Genomic DNA, 20,830 nt, shown 5'->3' on the forward strand with positions numbered 1-20,830 from the left:
TTTTTGCACACACGTCTATGAAACAATGTAAAAAAAAACATTTTTTTATAACATAAAAGAATCACCAGATGAGAAGAGTGTGGATAAAACACGAGACAGAAGACCCAGCTAGCAAAGTAATTTGCAGAATAAGTTCTTCAAAAATGACAATACACAGATCACCTAGCAAGAAGAACTGACTAAAGTTAGACCACTAAAATTAATAAGCCGGTCCCAGACACTACGTGCATTTGGCGAATGTGCGAACATTCGAATTATGTACCGCGGCTTCGACCACCTTCCCACACTCTACGTTATTTGTAAAAATACGTCCAATGACAAATATTTCCCGTAGTAGAGCAACGCGTAGGGGAGCGCGCCGCCAAAACAAAAAAACACGTAAACAAATAGCCGTAGCCTCTGGGAGTAATTCCGAAGTTGACTACGCCGCACTACGAGCTCCTTTGATTCGTGTCAGTTTACCGACAACCGCCGAGAAAATGACGAAGTAGGAATCTTCGTCGAAGGTAACCTCCCACACGCTACGCGAATAAGCTCGAATACCGAATATTCGCCAAATGCACGTAGTGTCTGGGACCGGCTTAAGATTACTACATCATAAAACACGCAAGAACTAAATGATATTCGTATATTAATGAATTGATTTAATGTTTGTAACTTATATTTACCTCAAACGGTTGCTAGAAGAAATAATATCTACATAAACTAACAGTTAGCATCAATAAGTAATTACATAAAAAATCAATAAGATACTAAAACAATGGCCAAGACGCCAAGAAGAAATAAATAATAGACAAATCTTGATGCTCTTCTACACTACAGACACTACTTACTAATATAAGGCAACAACAAAATAATATGAAATTTAAAAATCATAAGAGAAGCATCTTAATCTCTGAACTATTTATGCTACAAAAGTATAAGACCAAGAACAAAAAATGCCAAGAAAATAAAAAGCACAACTATATAAAATACAAAATACATTTATTTTGTAACTGATTTATTTACCTTATCCTTTTCCTCCTATGGTGACAGCAAAGCAATGAAAAAGAAATCAAAGGCTAGTGTTAGTGGTATGTTCGATAAAGTGAATTATAATAAAAATACAGGGTAATCCAATTTTTCTAGCAAAAATAATTTATTACGATTTATTTTAAAGTCAATTATTTTTAGAAAAACTCATATTTAAATTAAATTTGATGTAATAACACTGCATCACACTGTAGGCTTACTTATAGTAATAAAGTTCATAAATAATTTTCGCAATATTTTACTAAATAACTGTAATCTTGCTAAAAAAATTACACCACCCTGTACAGAAAAGATGAGTTTCTACAAAAGAGATAATATGGTGCATCTTACTAGAATAAAAATTATAAATATTACTATATCTATATAGTATGAAGTCCTTAGAATTATCCACATTACATCAAATGAATTTTATATTTCGTTTCATCTCATACCAATTTAATTTCATCTGATGATTTAAAGATACCGAGAATCATGAGTTGCAGCTCTCCAAATCTGACCACAATTAAATAAACAAGAACAAATTATTACAAGAAAGACTACAAATTCACTTGCGCTGCACTTTCATTTTGATTGCACAACCTTACATTCTGTAAAAATGCGATTAGCTTAGTCACAGTTCAGTGAGCTTAAATAACAAGGAATGCAATAGAGAAGAACTATATAAATAGTTTTGTATTGTGTAGCTAAAATCGGATAGCCAATCATTAATACCTAGGAAAAAAAAATGCCATAGTCGAAAAATTTACTCTCATTGGTTTAGAGAACAGCTTATTCAGTACTAGCTGGTCAGATTCACTAGTTTTTGAGTATCCGCCACAGTCCCGATAGTCCCGATCGTTTTTTTTTTAATTAATGAAGCTCAAAATCTTAAAACCCGACTTGTTACATATATGGTATAAGTGAATTTCTATGTAGGTAAGCAGCTTTCCATGTAATTGGTCTTAAATCGACAAGCTAATTATAAATAGGATGTGATTTAGCCGCATGTATATTAACTAAAAACTACACAAAAACACCAAACAAAAAAATTCAAACTACAGAAAAAAACAAGGGCTTTTAATGAAAAGTTACAAAGATGTGTCTCCGAAAAATGTTCTACAAAAATGAACAATACAATATACTATACTGGGCATTGGTTGTATTGACTAAAGGCTGGTTTACATTGGTATTAATAGTAGTAGAGTACGGTGGTAGAGTGCGTACTATCCCACTACTAGAATAATGTAAACAGTTTGTGCTAGTTACATTATAGTACTATAGATAGTCTAAGGGCGAGTAGAGTGGATAGCACGTGTGGAATAGTACACTCTACTAGCCTACCCCCACTATCACCATCTTACTCTATTCAACCGGTTTGCTAGTTTACTATACCAGTGTAAACAGGCACTAGAATAGCTTTAGTAGAGGTGAGTGTTTGGATGTTTCTTGTGCTTGCCGATCTTTTTTTACTTCTTAATTAAAACTTAAAATTTTGCTTACGTATGAAAGAAAATGAAGTGGACGGAATCTGAAACTACGAAATTAGTGGCAGTATACAAGGATTACGAGTGTATATGGAATATCAGCCGCCCTAATTATAGAAATAGATCAGTGAGATCAGCGACCTACGAAGAAATTGTAAAATATATATCAAAGGAAAATTTTGGTTAGGTTAGGTGAATTAAAACAAAAAATTAAAAATTTGAGGTATACTTATAATCAAGAAGTTAACAAAATAAAAAAGTAAAAAAAAATCAGGTTCTGGTTTAAATGATGTCTATGTTCCAAATATTATATGGTTTCCTTTAATGGATTCTTTCATAAAAAATGTAAAAGGATCTGATAAAGGAATCTCCACTCCATTGCCTAACCTGCTTGTTCATTGTCACACACTTTAAACTGAAATATCTTTTCAAATTACTGGAGACGTGTATACAGTTACTCTACCAAAGTGGGCAAAGTAGAGTGTTTTAGAAAAAAAGTATGCTAGTGAACTCTACTACTCTATTAATACCAATGACACTCCACTGCGGCCGCGAGAGCGTATTGTGTCTCAGTTTCTACATGCTCTTTAATAGAAAAAGAGCATTAAAGTTCACCCTCAAGACCCAGCCTTTTAACATAGGCCGTTATGTCCGAGGGTGATGTCTCCGTGGGTTTACCAAACACTTCAAACCTGGTGCTGGCCCTAGCGGGGCAGGTCCACATAACGTGCTTCATTGTTTCATCATCTTCCATACAGAGTCGTCATTCGGCGTCTTCCACCAGTCCCATCCTCTTTGTAGGTGTGATCTCAGCCGGCAGTGGCCCGTGTATACCGCAATGAGCGTACGCGCTTCATTCCTGCCAGCCTTTAGGAGTTCTCCTATTCTACGTTTGGATGGCCCTGCTAGGATTTTCTTGGCATGTTCCATTCCGGGACTGCCATTGCAGTCCCGAAACGTCGCACCCCTAACCCATTCACAGAGCCTGTCTCTTGCGAGATTTTTTGGCACGCTAAGTGTCGCACTCGGCATAGTTCGCTTTTAAAGTACAATATGAACGAAAAAAAAAACGGCGTCAGCGATGGCTATGAAGTGAAGATCGCTGTCATTTTATACAGGGTTGTTCACCACATACGACACGGAGTATTGTAGCTGAACGATTAGATTTCTGCAAATTGTAAGTTTTGGGTTCGTTGAAGAACTATTAGAGGCACAATTTAAAAATATTTTTACAAGATACAGTCCCAAATAAATAAAAAATATCAAAGTTGTCTTTTTTTAAGTGAAACACCCTGTATATTATTATATTTTTAGTTTCTACGATTAAAATAAAGGTAAATTTGATTAAGGTTTGTCACACTTAAACCTTACCGGTTTTGAAATATTTTCAATTTTGTGAAATTGTTGTAAAAAATTCAATGCTTCATTTCTCCAAAGGTATCAAAGTTTTTAATATTAAATATTTACTGTAATTTATTTATTGATTAGTTATTGTGCTGCAATAATAAAAATAATACTACCTCATACAGAGTGTTTAAAAATTTATTTTAAATAATTTCTAGTTTTAAACGGCAATAACTTGTTTAATTCAAATGGAACGCCCTGTATATTTTAGGAGAATCAGATGCTCAATTTAATTGTCTATCAAATTGTCTTATACCATTTTTACCTATCCCTTCAAGTTTTCGTGGAAAATGCATTTTCTTATAATTTAGACTACGTTTATCAATCTACCTATGGAATATTGACATTTTAGATTGATTTTAAAGCAACAAATGTACAAAATGTACAGGCTTACAACCTAACCTAACTAGCCCATTTGTATGAAAAAAGAAAACTATATATTTAAATCTTTATAAAAGAGTATGCCATTAATTAACTATACCACCCATCATTTCCGCCCAAATATTAATTAATTACATACTTAATTGTGTTCGCTAATAAATTATTCTAAATAAATGTGGATTTAAAGCAGAAATCAATATAATAATAAGTTATGAAAATAAACTGTTGTTATAAATAAGCATCTGTCAGAAAATGAAATATCATTTTTAAGGTGTTACTTTTTACCACACTTTCTAATACACATACAAAATTCAGTTTTTTAGTATTTGGAACAATTATTATTAATGAACGCAAACAGTCAATTAATGTAGTTTGAATACTGGAATCATATTAATTGGTCCTCTTTAACAAATATTTAAACAGTTTTTTTTATTTTTTTTTAATGAAATAAACGAACTATATCGACAATATTAGTATCTGTACTCTTTAAATATTTGGTACATCTTTAAAAATAAACTAAAATGTCAGTATTCCATGGGTATATTAATAAATGAGTTCTAAATTACAAGAAAATGCATTTTCTACGGAAACTTGAAGATATGGATAAAAAAAATTGTACAACGCAATTTGATAGACAATTAAATTGTGCATCTGATTCTCATAAAATATACAGGGTGTTCCATTTAAATTAAACAAGTTATTGCCGTTTAAAGCTAGTAATTATTTAAAATAAATTTTTAGACACTCTGTATAAGGTAGTATAATTTTTACTATTGCACCACAAAATTCAGTAAATAGAAATACTTCAGTACAATAGTTGTTTTTAAAAACTTAAATACGATTAGAGAAATGATGCATTAAAATTATTACTGTATATTTTTACAAAAACTTAAATATTTCAAAAACGGTAAGGTTTAAGTGTGATAAACCTTCGCAGAAACTAAAAATATAATAATACAGGGTGTTCAATTTAAAAAAGTACAACTTTGATATTTTTTATTTATTTGAGACACTCTTTATCTTGTAAAAATATTTTTATATTGTAGCTCTAATTCCTCCCAACAAACCCAAAACTTACAATTTGTAAAAATCTGATCATTTAGCTACAATACTCCGTGTCGTATGTGGTGAACAACCCTGTATATAAATGTATATGGTAAATGTCATAGATGTTCATTTCATAGCCATCGCTGACGCCGTTTCTATTCGATCATACGGTATATTGTTTATTTTATACATTTCCACATACCTAAGTACCTACATACATTATGTAATGCTATAAGTTGGTCGACTGTGGTCAATGAGGTAAATGTGCCATTATAATCATATCACTATAACAGTATTTGTGGTTGAAATGATTGTTAATAATATAAATTGCAAAATGGAAGTAGTATAGGGTCTGTGTATGTACAGATTGTGTGTGACTGCCCAATTGTGTGCCCCATTTTCATGTTTTACATGGTTCCTCGCTTATGCCTAGAGACAAAAATACGGTTTTCACATCACTATGTTACATTTTTTATGAAACTAAAGATGCCACATATAGATTTATCCTAGCCCTTTTAGTTCCTGAAATACAGGACGAATTTGAAAATGTTGCATTTTTCAACTCCCTTCGTATCTCGGATACCTATCTTATAATTTAACACAAGAGTCCCATAAAGATTTTATGTAGAATTCAGTGGCGTAACTAGATTTTCGCTGAGTTATCATTGTTGAAATTTAACCCAAACTTATGTTTTATTTTGTAAATGGGATACTCGGTATATTTTTAAAATTTTATTTGCTCTGTTATGAGCTTTCTAAAAATATACTTTTTTTTGAAAATTGTTTTTTGGAATTATGGTCCGTAATAAAATGTTTTTTTTTAAGTCAAACACATTATCATAAGGTTTGTTCCAACCAGCATTTCGGGATCGTTTCGAAATCGTACTCGAATCGGTTTTCTTGCACTTTGTTAGCATGCGCGGACTTCGAATAGTTTCGTGATGGTGCAAAAAGTATCACCGTTGGAATGCTTTGTGGATTGTTTTCGGGACTATCAAAAGTGTAAAGCGTGCGTGTATCGATCGGTTTTTTGTTTTTGTTTAGAATTTCATAACACAATTCTATTATTTATTTTGCAATTTGCAATAATAATAATTATTATTCTTGAAATGGAGAATCAGAATCCAGTAATTGTTGGTAAGTGTTGTTTCAACTGTATACTCACTAACACATTTACCTATCCTCTCTTTTATGATCCTGTTATGCGTAGTTTCCTGTTATTTCATTGCAGTGGTAAAATATTTGAACAATATTTTAAAAATAAAAAAATTAGTTAAAATTTCGGAACGATTTACTCCACACAAACTCCCAAGCAAAAGTATAACGCACAAGTATTCGAATGCGTAAAAAATAACCAAGACAGAAGCATCAGCTGGACGCCGGACCAGAATCAGCTGTTAAAAAATCGATAATCCCTGCCAATATGATTTAATGCGCAAGTCAACCCAAACAGTTCTCAATTTGGACCATGTATCGAAATTACCGTTCTGAAATCGTAACTAAACGATCCCAAAGTAGGTTGGTACGCAAATAGGATCGTCCGATAACCGTTAAATATCGGTTGGAATACATTTGAATTACTGCGCACGAGAGTGATCGTTCGGTGACGGTTCTGCGGCGGGTTGAAACAATCCTATAGTCAACGTTTCGATCTTTATCAAAACCTTCTTATTATACCCTTGGACGTCACAAAAATCATAAATTTACATTTTAACACAATAGTAGTCACATTGCTACATTTAATATCAAAGAAATATATATAGACCCAGACACATTAATATATTTTTTTGGTTGCTCGACTTTCTAGACTGATATGTTAAAAAGTTAAATAATGTTTTTTTAGTTAATAAAAAAAAATAAACAGGGTATCCCCGGCAGTCATCAAAAAACATAAGTTTGGGTCATGTTTCGAAAAATGCTCCCCCATTTGCTCCCAGCAAAAAAACTAGTTACGACACTGAATTATACGTGAAAAACTCTACGAGACTCAGTTTTCACCTTTTCGATAAGTTATAACAGATATAATAAGATCGATACAATAAGATATGAACCTAAATATGAAGGGGTCGAAATATACAAAATTTTCAAACCATTTTTACAAATAATAATATGTATTTCAGAAAAGAAGGTTAGAACAAATCTGTGTGTAACATCTTTAGTTTCATAAAAATGGCATAGTGATGTGAAAACCGCATCTCTGTGTGTGTGTATCACTTATCATAAACCAGAATCCCCATAAAACAAACGAAAATGGGACATCCTGTACAGGGTGTTGGTTGGTTTGGTTAGGATGCGGTTTGCACAAACCTGTCCCATATTTTTGTCAAACTTTAGATGTTGTAAAAAAAATTTTCATAGCCCTCTTCGTTTTTGAGCTACAGGGGTATATTTTTGAAAATTGTTCAATTTAGAACACTCATAATTCTGTTATTGTGAAAGGTATTGAGAAAAAATATTTTAAACCTCTCGCATCGCAGATCGACAATCGACACACTACTAACTGCTGTAGCTAGCCAGTTTCTGTCTATAAGATGGTAAAAAAAATCTTAGTGATATCCTTTCATCAGATCAATCTCCCGACGATAATAAAATAAATATTTACAAAAATACTCAAAAAACGAAAATGATTGAAATTAAGTCAACGGATATTAAAAAAAATCATGGAAAATATATTTTCCCAAACTTCCTCGCAAGAATAACGTAAACAATAACAGAAAACCCACGCATAAACGTCGATCAAAAATAGATCTTCCAAGAGATACGAAACAATTTCCGACTTTTTTCCCACAACGACGTGTTAACGGAAACTGAATAAACCTGGCAACAGACGGCTGCAGGGGATATAATATGACTCAATGCCAATATTTCGCTACTAAAAATATAAATATATTTCATTAACATCTTCCAGCGAAACACACGAAAGCTTGGCAGCATCAAAGTTTTTGGCAGCATGATGCGATAAGTATTATTTTTAAGTAAATAAATAATATTTGTTTGAAATTGATAGTCAATGATGAATTATGAAAAATATATATATAACGTCAACTCCTTCAATGATGAGGTGAGAGGGGCCTTTATATAGACTTGAATAAATGATGAGTAACCATTTAGTTTTGACTACATATACAAAAGTATGTAAACGAAACGTTTGTATACTAATTACATTTCGATTTGTCTACTGACTTACAATAATTCTTTTTTCAAGATTTGATGGCGTCGTTGGTGTTTCAGAATCTTGATACACACTCACCGGTACGGAAAACTGGCACTGGCTATTTTAAAGTTTAATATATTTTGTTTTAGTGGGCCGATTTTGATGATTTTTTAAGCAATATGTAGCTAAATTATTTGACCTGTAGTTAAATTATTTGACCTGCATCTCTTTCTAAATTAAAGTGAAAGTTATCATCTATTTACTCCTATACGAGGGAAAACAAAATGTTGATATTCTGGTAAAAGTTTGAAACCCCTTTGGAATATGTCAAGAAAGCAAGGAATTTAAAAATCATCTAGGTATATACTTTCTCGGTAGTGTGTTTTTTGGTTCATCTCAATAGCTTTACTTTTGTTGAAGATATTCGACATTTTTTTCGTAATTTTTATACCAAAACCAAATTAAAACCATGCCATTGCTTCTGGTCCTAGTCAACAGACTTAGTAAGTTATGATCCCGCAGCAGGCCTTCTTGACATAAGGTTTGCTTCGTTTAATCTTCTTCTCACAGTCCGCTCACTTACATGTACGTTCCTTAGGTTTAATTCATTACAAATTTGAAAAACTGGCGATTTCTTATCAATAAACTTACAATAAATCGATAGTCTCAATTCGAAGTTCTCCTACGAAGGCCTGTTCCTGGACGTCTAGCATATGAACTTGTCTCTAGGAAGCAACTGCACTGTACAGGGTGGTCGAAATTGGTCTGTTTTAACAGAGAAAACCTATTTCTTGACTAGATAGAATAGCAAAACCGATATAGATGTCATGAGCTCAATTTCTGAGACACGTTTAATGGCGTAAACCGCCTGTTGATATTTTCACTACCAACTGAGATACGGGGTCTTGATGATTTTTTTACCATTTGGAAAATTGCCCATAACTTTTGTATTTTGTGGAATAACAAAATTCTGTAAAAACGTTCTTAAGGCACTTTTTTATGCACAATCCAGTGGCGTAGTCAATTTTTTTCTATACTTGCTCTTTTTGTCAGAAATAATAAAAAATATAATTTTTTAAATGGAAATCATATTTGGCTATGAACTTAAAAAAATGCTGGGGTTTAACCCTTTCCAACGATATATAGTTATGTGTATTTATTTCTAAGAATGAGAGAAATATTAGGTTTTTTATCTTTGTATCGAAGCGGGCCTTGATTTTATGTTGATCTAGTTGCCTAATTATTTTTGATCACAATTTAATATTGTATATTATTATTTATCTGCATAATTAAAGACTTTTGAAAGAGTAAATCAACATTCTGTATTAGTATTACCAATTATAATTAAAACACCAGGGTTACAACTGAACTATTAAATGGAGAATTTAGAGAAAATTGGATTGGAACCAGGGGCCCATATCTTGCTAAATCCTGTGATTTAACTCCTTTCGGCTTTTATGGGGGAAATTAAAAGACCTTACTTATAAGAGAAGAATCATTGGGACGAGAGAAGGGATTGGAGAAGGCTACTAGACAAGCTTTTGGACTTATTGCACCAGTTCGCCTAATAAATCGTTGTAACTCTTGACGATTTCAATGACTTTTTTTAGAAAACTATATTCGTCACTCAAAAAATACTTTTTAGTTTTGTTCTTTGTTTATTGTATAGATTTCAATTGTAATTACTAATACTAATATAGAATGTTAATTTACCTTCTCAAAAGTCTTTAATTATGCAAATAAATAATAATATAGAATATTAAATTGTGATAAAAAATAATTAGGCAAACAGGCCAACACAAAATCAAGTCCCGCTTCGATATAAAGATAATAATAATAATAATAGCTCCCGTATATAGCGTTTAACGCCTTGGGAGTAGCAAGGTACAGCTTGCCAGACTATATAAGATATACGGTATACAAGGAAGGTAATGTGGCTAGCGCTACGCTTCAACCTCCTGTTATTACCTCAGGATTGTGAATCCCAAGTACTCATTTAAGGCTGAGTCGACCTAGGTACCCAAACTATTTTTTATTTTAATAAAAATAGTCGGCTGATGCAATGCCGGGTGTGGGAATCGAACCCACTACCACAGTTTAAAGAATATAAAATATATATTTTATATTCTTTACACAGTTTAAAGAATATAAAATATATATTTTATATTCTTTAAACTGTGCCACTACCTTGAGATTTGTAGACGAGAGCCTGTACCTCTATGCCATGCCACCGGGCACCTATATAAAGATAGCACCGATATAAAGATCAAGAACCTAATATTTCTTTCATTCTTAGAAATAGATGTCCATAATTTTAGATCATTGGAAAGGGAAAACGCCAGCATTTTTTTAAGTTCATAGCCAACTATGATTTCCATTTAAAAAATTATATTTTTATTATTTCTGACTAAAAAGCAAGTATAGAAAAAAACTGACTACGCCACTGGATTGTGCTTAAAAAAGTGCTTTAAGAACGTTTTTACAGAATTTTATTATTCCGGGAAATACAAAAGTTATGGGCAATTTTCCAAATGGTAAAAAATTAAAAAAGAGCCCGTATCTCAGTTGGCAGTGAAAATATCAACAGGCGGTTTACGCCACTAATCGTGTCTAAGAAATCGAGCCCATGACATCTATGTCGGTTTTGCTCTATCTAGTCAGGAAATAGGGTTTCTCTGTTAAAACAGACCAATTTCGACACGCCTAAATCTATTAGCGACATAATTTTCATCCTACGATGGCCTGTTTCTGGACGTCTAACATATGAACTTGTCTCCAGGAAGCGACTGCACTGTACTGCGTGTACACCTAGATCTATTAACGACATAATTTTCATATCTATTATCTTCAATTTAGAGCAACTAAAGCAGATATATACAACTTCTGGACTTAAAACCATCTCTGCTAGAGTAACTGCCCAATAGACAATAATAAAATTATAAATTTTCAATGACGATTTCATAGGTCTCTTGACTGAGACCAAAAGCAAAGGCATGGTTTTAATGTAAAAATTACGAAAAAATGTTAGTGTCTTCTTCAAAAGCGAATATCTAAAAAAAAATAAAGCCATTGAGATGAACCAGACAATAGACTAACGGGAAAAGATGAACCTATATAGCTGATAAAATGATTTTCAAATTTCTTGCTTTGTTAACATATTCTACGCGGTGTTCAAACTTTCAACAAAATAACATTTTGTTTTCTCTCGTATAAATAACAGATGAATCAATTCTAATTTAGAGATACTAAAAATTTAAATAGTTTATCTACAAATTGCTTAAAATATTATCAAAAGCGTCCACTTACAGCAGTGTCGCTGATATGTATGGGAACGGTAGATTATTATTAGGTAAAATATAAGAGGTACCGCAAAAAGTTAAATATAAAAGTTATAGGGTTTTTGGTTTAAATTATCCAATCTATTACCGGGTAATAAATTGAAGTATACAGGGTCGGTCATAAAATCATGGCACATCAAAGTTTCATTTTTTTAAATGGAACCCCCTGTATATTATTGCCATATTTCGGTTCTTCCTTCAATTCTAAGCAAAAATCGTTTCCGAGTTATTCACTTTTGAAAGTATCACTTAAACAATTCGATTTAATTAATTTCGATGTGTTCGGTTTCATTTAACGGAAACTGAGATACTTAATAATATTTGACATTAGTTTTCAAGTTAGCATTTATAGATAGACAAAATATGTGTTTTGTATATTAAGCAAAAATCGTTTCCGAGTTATTCACTTTTGAAAGTATCACTTAAACAATTCGATTTAATTAATTTCGATGTGTTCGGTTTCATTTAACGGAAACTGAGATACTTAATAATATTTGACATTAGTTTTCAAGTTAGCATTTATAGATAGACAAAATATGTGTTTTGTATATCTTAGGTATATCAGGTTTTAATTTTTTTATTAGTTACATTAATTAAAAATCTGTAGGATATCCAATAACGAAAAAAATAACTCTGACGTATGAACAATAATTTAAATTAACACAAAAATGTAGCAAACATAACTATAAAAGTAAAACTAGAAAACAAAAATATCGTATTATTTAAATCAACGACGACAATAAAAGAAAACTACGTAAAATTTTACGCATTATCATAAAAAAATATAGGGCCATTGTAGTGAAGCTAGCGTTAAACTAGTTTTCTCCAGAAGCTAGATGACAACATAAAAGTAAATTCGACATTTTTAAATTTTAAAATACATAAAATAATAAAACGATATGTATTATGGAGATGTCTTGCCACTTTCCACTATATTATTTTATTTTATTATAGTGTATGCATGATTGGCATGAATATTTGATACAAAAGTTAGATATAAAAATGACTCTAAAGTAGATATTTCCCGTCAGTGTAGGAAAAAGCTTATTTAATGGTAGATATATTATAAAACGCTCTTAATCGTACATATTATTTATGATTGTCACTAGGGATTACGTTAACGATATATAATATATCAACATTATTGTATTAGTGTTTGATTTGTGCCATAAAATGGGAGATAAATAAATAAATTATCATATCTGCTGTACCCACGCCAATTTCAGCTGCCTCTTTACGAGTACATTCAATTTGTCAGTATTATTTCCAAATCTATGTATATTTATCCTTCATATATAATATTAAAAATACCGTTTAACCAAAACGCCTATTTTCCATTTTTTAAATCTTTCTCATACAGATATTAAATATTATCAATAAACTGTCTTTTTTGTAATTGGGTCAGGACCAGGGTTGGAAAAAATCATAATTTTTTAAAAAAATCAAAAAAAATCAGATTTTTTTTATTTAAATCAGATTTTTTTGATTTTAATTCAAAAGAATATTTAAATGGGATTTCCAAATGACTAGGACTTATTTCCAATTGAAGTCCTATCCTAAACGGCTAAACCTTTATAACTCTGCCCGATACTGAGGACATTAACAATTCTACGGCGCGTTTGTCATTTTTCCACATCAGTCACCAATATATTCCGCAAAAAAAGTCGCTCGCTTCAGATCAAAAGGATTTTTTTTCAAACATCTCAAAAATATTAACTTTTGTCATTTTAACGCCTAGGCATAAAAGTAAAGCACTTTTACACCTAAGCTAAAAGTACAGAAATATATTATTAAACTGATATTAAGTGTCAAATTCAACGAGTGCACAAATAGTTGCTCGATTAGTGTTCCTATTATTTGTAATGTTTTAAAAGAAATAGTATGTTCTATTCGTAGTAAAAATATGTACTTTTTGTACCTCCCTCTAACGTCGGAATAGCTTTACGATGGTCCTTCAACAATACAATAACAGGTACAGCATCGTCAAAAAAAGTATAATTTTTACTCCTAATAGAACAATACACTATTGATCGGAAATAGTCTTAAGGCGAGAATGAAATTAGTATGTATTATCTAATGTCAAAGTGTAAAGTACTTACTGCAGATCAAAATATCAGTAGGAATTTGGAAACATGCAACCATTTCAAAAAAAAATAAAACAACACATTTTCTGACAACGATTATAGAATCTCGGGAATGAAAACACAGTATATAGTCTCTTCTATATCAGAAGAACCTAGTTCTGCACTAGACTTTGCGAATGATATGTATTCGAACATTTCATTTTTTGAACATTGCGAATTTTTGTCACATATAATTTATTTTTTTTTTGTTATATAGTTTTATAACATTTACAATTATTTTTCGATTTATTATCTGTTATAGAAATATTTTTTCTAGTTTTCTAGGACACATTTTTATAACTTTTACAGTTATTTTTTGATTTATTATAAAGTTTCAATAAACTTATTTCTTTTTGATTTAAATCACATGATTAAAATTAAAAAAATCACTTGATTTAAATTACGATTTAAATCATAATTTAAATCATTTGATTCAAACCATGCCAACCCTGGTAAGGACCGAAAAAAAAAACACAACAGAAGTCATTTGTTTTAAATTTGTCGACGTTTCGCAAAATTTATTTGCATCTTCATGACACTACCAAGTTAAGAGAGAGAAAAATACAATCAAAAAATTAAAAAAAAATCTCAGTGGAATTCCACACATATACAATAAAATTATTGGTAAAACTACCCTAATGTTAAAATTAAATTAAATAAAAAATATGTATATTATGTGATTTATATTATATACAGGGTGTTTCAAAAAACCTGTGCTATTCTCGGGGGGAGGTTTCTCGCGTAAAAATAAGCACGCATCTTATCACTTAATTTCGGTGATCTATCGGAAACCGGTGTTTCCACAAAACTCTTGCCTTTAAAGAATTGCGACGGAGATCCAGACGGCAACCAGTTCAAACGCTCATCTCGTCCAACATCGCTTAACTTCAGTGATCGATCGAAAACCGGTTCGTCAACGTAGCTTAACTATTACCCTAATGCCACATTAATATTATACTCTCTTCTTAAAATACATAATCCGACAAAAATTTTGCATATTGCCAAACGGAAACTTTTGAGGTTACCCAGTTTTGTCCTAAGTTTCTATGGAAACACGCACCCATACATTCATTCTCTTCACCTCACACAATCATCATGCGCAAAAAGACCCCAACGCAGAAAGTTTTCCGGAACAGCTAAACCGAAGAGAAATAAGTAAGTATAGAGATATACAGGATAACATAAATATATTGATACTAAAAAAAAATTCAGACTTATCCATTATCTTTATTCATTTTAACTTACACGTTTCGGACAGATGTATCAATGGCCATTATTAAATGTGATCTAATCTAAATCCAAAACTACTGACTTATTTTCTAGAGCAAAGGATTTACCCATAGCAACGTTGTCCACTCGGACCGCCAGCATTGGTATTTCAGTTGCGGATTGGAACTTTTGATGGTACAACAAAATAAAACAATAACTCACCACAATATTTCACTTTTGCACGTTTTGCTAAACAAATCTAGCAGCAGATAATTAAAACTAAACTAATATCTCCAAATTGAGCGTTCATATAGGCGCTCAGTTGGCACTGACGAAGCGTGACAAAACTAGTCCAGCGAGTCAAAACCAACCAGAGAACTGGAAGGAATTGGATCATATGCATCTAATTGCCTGTAATTTGAGACTTGTTTTAATTTTAAATTATTAATATCACGCAATAATATTTATCAATAATGTTGAGCAACGCAAGATTTTTCCTGTCTACTATATTTCCTATCTAAACCATAACATTATGTTCTTTAAATCTAGTTAATAATGATTTTCTAGTATGCCCAACACATTTCTGATTTCATGTAAATTGTATATGATGATTCGATCACACATGGTCTGCAATACCTGGCTTCATAGTTTCACCTCTCTATATCTTTTTATTTTCGTTAAGTCGTACATTTAGAAAACCTCTCTTCAATATACGACTCACCGTATTCACACGGTACCTAATAGATGCACTCTTTCTCTTGTTTCGATGTTTCTGGACTTGTTTTTGTTAAGACGTTTCTTAGAGTTAGTTCCAGCCGTAAAAACTATTTTAATTCTTTTTAATAAAAGTGTCTCGCTAAATTTATGATATTTATATTATAAAGTTGTATTCTGATTAATACTTCTATAAAATATTGCAACACTGGATAATATAAAAAGAATCAAATTTCAGTTTCATCGACAAATACCTTAGAGTTGTCTAAGTTTACTTATTTCACTGAGCGCTAAATCTTCCTGATTTACGACTGTGGGCTTTTAAGCTTATACTTTTCGCTGTTCGCGTGTCTTACGCTCTTCGGGGAGTAAGTTTATATTGAATTTGTTTTGGAAGTACGAAAACAAGCTACTACAAGATGGTTTTCCGTATAGAGCGCTTGTTATGGCATTTCGTTTTCGTGCGCTATAAGATATAAAAGAAAAACTATTAAAACGAAAAAAAAAAAGAAATAACTTTTAAAAAAATAATGGAAGTTTCTACTACTTACAGAGGAATGAGTATTTTGTCAAAACATGGCTTAAAATATGTTATGCCTTTTATTAAAGCAAAAAAACATATTTGGAGACTTATCAGTTATATTTTTAATAATCAGTATCTACAGGTAACGTTTCGTCCTACATTAAAATTCAGACCCGTTCTATTCAATTAAAAAGGTCTCTTGGTTAAAATCGCTATGAGTAATGGTTCTCGAGATATTTGGAATCTAAATTATCAATACCTGTCATCATTTACATAAATTAAACATGTAGAATGTAGAACCTTATTATTCTACATTCTACAAATAGTTATTAGACTGAAATCATAAATTTGAAATGATTTTGTGCCAAAAGTTCAACAGAAACTATTTTATCATCATTTCTTCGCAGAAAATTTTATGATTATCTACATAATTTAAAAAAATAAAAATTTTCCGAATTTATTATTTTAGTCAAATAACTATCTATTCAACGTCTTTATTTTTTGTCAATAATGACATGTATTGACTATTTCCATTATACATATCGTAGCGATTTTTACCAAGAGACATTTTTTTACGTAAACAGTCATAGAAATGTTTATTTTTTACTGAGTGCTTTTGTACAGGTACGGACGAAAAGTTATTACTCTTCAAAACAGTTAAAACGCATGTAGGTGGCGCCCCCTACAAATGAGAGTCATATTGACATCAAAATCAAATTTCTCATGTCAAAAAACTCCCAGACACCTATTTTCATTCAAATATTGTTGGAATTGTCGTTACTTCAGAAATTATTTGGAAAAAATCGAAATAAAAATGAAACTTCAACACCCTGTATTTCCGAAACTAAGCATTTTAGGATATAATATATGTACATTTATACGAACTTTTTTATTTATTTTTATCTGAAGAATATTGCCGAAGTTTCCGGAATACAGTTCGGACCACCCTGTATAATGCTAAAACGAAAGTGTGTCGTAACTAATGAAATGCTCATTTCATCTTCTATTAAAGAAATATAATCTAATTTTGATGTAATTTATAACGTATGCAGTGTAAATATTAGTACAGCTCACAAAGGCAAAAGAAGAACTTTTCAACTGCCTTTAATTTCCATTTAAAGCAAAGTCTGTCCGTCTGTCCAACGAGAGAAAAGTAACGTGAGACGACATAACGACCAAATAATGACAGAAAATACACCAACCAGTGAGTTAAAATCACAGACAACTACTCTCACTGTTAAGATATTCTCTCGTTAGACAAACTTTGCATACCTAAATATATTCATATTTTATTTTTATACATAATCCGGATTTCAGAGCTCAACTTATCCGGAATTTCCAAAAACTTGAAGCCCTAAAGATGTGGCCTCCAAAGAATGACAGAAAATACATTAACCTGTGAGTTAAAATCACAGACAACCCTCACTGTTAGGTATTCTCTCGTTAGACAAACTTTGCATACCTAAATATATTCATAATTCATATATTATTTTTATACGAAATCCGGATTTTAGAGCTCAAATCAAATATGTGAATTTCCAAAAAACTCATATTTAAGCCCTAATGATGTTTTTAAACTATTGCTCACCTCATAAAAGAATTAATTAGCTGTAAAAATAAATCAATAGGTCTGAAGTTTTAATTTCCGACTTATGGCCACAGTTTTAACACCGAAATACACCTCTGTGCGTTAACTGTAACATCGCCGAGAAAAACTCTGGTTAATTGGCAACCTAAGTTTGTTTTCTTAGCACTAATTTTAATTTATTTTTCTTAGTACATAATCCACTTTAGTTCTCATTATACCGATGTAAAAATGGAAATGTTACGTCAGAGTTTGGGGAAATGCCGTTGCGGAAATTGCTTCGTATCGATTTTTACCGCGTTCGAGGTGTGTCAACAATCGAAATTATCTCTAAGCTCAATCTTTTTTATCTCATCTTTTTTGGCACACCATTAAAAGTTACCCTTCCCAATCCTACTTAGCCTAGTTTTGTTAAAATTAAAAAAAATAAAAATAAAAAACAAATTCTTTTTAATTTACGTACTTTCAATATTACTATTATTCTAAGGCACAAAAATATACTAAAAAAATTGTCCTAGAATCTAGAATCTTTCTGTACAATATTTCAACTCTGAATAACAACCAACGTTTAATGCAATCACGTGTCCAAAAATAAGGCTATTAAAAGTCTAAAAAGTTAATTACATTGATAACTACATCGATGTTTACACGATTACTCACTCGCCAACATATCTGTCTATGTATCTTAAATGATATTGCAGAAATAAAAATTCAGCCTATATCAGTAGGATACCAGAAATCATAGCTGACCCGGTTACCTTTGTATCGCCTAACATTGAAGTGACATAAAACAGGATTTATTGACGTATTCAATTATTTTCAGTCACTTTCTGTTTCACCGGAAATTAATAAACTTTTTGGTTTTTAAATGGTACCCTCGGTATTTTTTTACTTTATTCGATAGAAAATTATATTCTAAATAGAATAACATCTCATATGTCAACTTTTGACATTTTCGCTGCAAGAAAATAGTATTTTAATTTCAATCTATAGTATGTCCCCCGGATTGTCTTTACGAGAGGAAACGCTTTATTATTATTAACAATTTGAGAAAATTCTTCATAAAAAGTTTCTAAAAATAAAAACAATGTTCATTCTAGAAGCAAACTCAATAATAAATTAAAATACTCTTATTAATCTTGTTTTTTATATAAAAATATATTTTTTAATTAATATATTTTTGGGTAATTATTTAGTTAATTGAGTTGAATAACAGGTTTATCACCAGTGCAAAAGGGTTGTAGATCTTTATATTTTCGCTGAAACAATTAGCTATTGTTTTAGAGTTACTATTCTATAACTTTAACGAGTTACCGGTAACAGCTGGTTGAGCTGGTTGAGCATAAATAATTCGCCTGTTTTTTTAATGCATGAGCAATACAACGAATTTAATAAAATTGCCCAAAAACAATTGATCCAAAAGAAAATTAACCAAAAAGATAGTTGCCCGAAAAGAAAAATCATCGAATTACAATGACAGAAATAAAAATTATCTCCAAAAATACCCAAAAATATCGATTTTGGGTGCATTTAATAAAAACCAAATTAAAAAAACAAAACATGTTTCTTCATCCGTGCCTTTCTGATACAAATAACTGTGGAATAACAGTTTCTGTTTTCCTTGTTGACTCATAACAAATTCGACTTCCATTCTACGTGTTTATGCTGGATGATGATAGGCACAATAAATAACTTTTTTCCAGAAATCGGCACGGATGAAAATGACAATGACCTGACAATGATAATGAGATGAAAATGATTATGTTTTTCGGGCAACTTTCTGGTTGGCTGAACTATTCTTCGGGAAATTATGATTTCGGGAAAATTTCCATTAGGGCAATCTTCGTTTCGGTGATTTGCTTTTGGTCAATTTTCCTTCGGTCATTTATTCTGGGATAATTTTTTGAATCTCACTCATTCTGATCACGGTTTTTGACCAAAAATTCAGAGTCAAAATCACACTGTAAAAGAGAGCTGCTGCCATGATAGAAGTTTTATTTTGTCCCAAGCAACCATCAGACAATAATTAGGTAGGTGTCATTTTCTCTCGCACGCATTTTCATAACTTAAATCTCAACCTATCGCAAATGCCATCTTTCTTGTAGTATAATAATTAATATAACAATTGATATAACAAAGCGCCCTATCTCAACATGCAACATGTACGTCTATTCGTCATAACGAAGAATTCTAGTATTTGAGATGGGGCAAATTTTTAAACGGATATAAAATGAAAAGGTATAATATTGAGATACGGCAAATTCGCTATGTTAAAAAATGACCCAATCGGCATGTCATGACGTGGATATCTCAAAATCGCCAAACACCGAGATACGCCTTTTCGTCATAAAGCCGATGATATGTGAAAAGTTGATATATTATACCTAAAATATCATTCTATTCAGAATGTCATTTTCTATCAAATAAAGTAAAAAACGAGGTAAAAAACCATTTCAAAATCTAAAGTTGTAGTCATTTCCCGTGAAACAGCAGGTTACTGAAACTAATTGAATACGTCACTCAATCATGATTTATGTCAAGTACAAAACCAAAACCAAATCTCCTATGTTTATCTAAAAAAAATAAAAAGTTCTAGGGGTGAACCACTTTTGAAAAACAGCCGGTAGACGTTATATTATCTGTTAGCAAATATATCAAAAAATAAATGACCAAATTAGAATGTAAAAGTATCACAAAAAACATTAAAAAATTAATTCCTCCAAAACTCAACCTTAAAAAAATTCATTTGCCCCTCGTTAACACACCCTCTCCCTAATTCATCCAGATCCTTAACGACAATCTGTAAACTTTTTCCTGCTCAAACTTGCCTCTTGTCGCGTCCCACAAAGGCACTAAA

The 20,830-nt window shown here is 31.4% G+C and overlaps 1 protein-coding gene across 4 annotated transcripts in view; it reads right to left on the minus strand.

Annotated features, from left to right (window-relative positions):
- Positions 1–20,830, minus strand: part of LOC115878607 — a 118,898-nt gene that overhangs the window by 47,874 nt on the left and 50,194 nt on the right. For 3 of the 4 annotated variants that reach the window (XM_030895157.1, XM_030895155.1, XM_030895158.1), the window contains exon 3: positions 1,009–1,023. The exons of the other annotated variant lie outside the window; for it this stretch is intronic. In XM_030895157.1, the coding sequence (XP_030751017.1) occupies positions 1,009–1,023 (15 nt within the window). The remainder of the gene's footprint in view (positions 1–1,008; positions 1,024–20,830) is intronic. 4 annotated transcript variants of the gene reach the window in all.

This window comes from Sitophilus oryzae, unplaced genomic scaffold, assembly GCF_002938485.1.
Source record: "Sitophilus oryzae breed Bouriz unplaced genomic scaffold, Soryzae_2.0 scaffold_151_pilon_pilon, whole genome shotgun sequence".
Taxonomy (NCBI): domain Eukaryota; kingdom Metazoa; phylum Arthropoda; class Insecta; order Coleoptera; family Curculionidae; genus Sitophilus; species Sitophilus oryzae.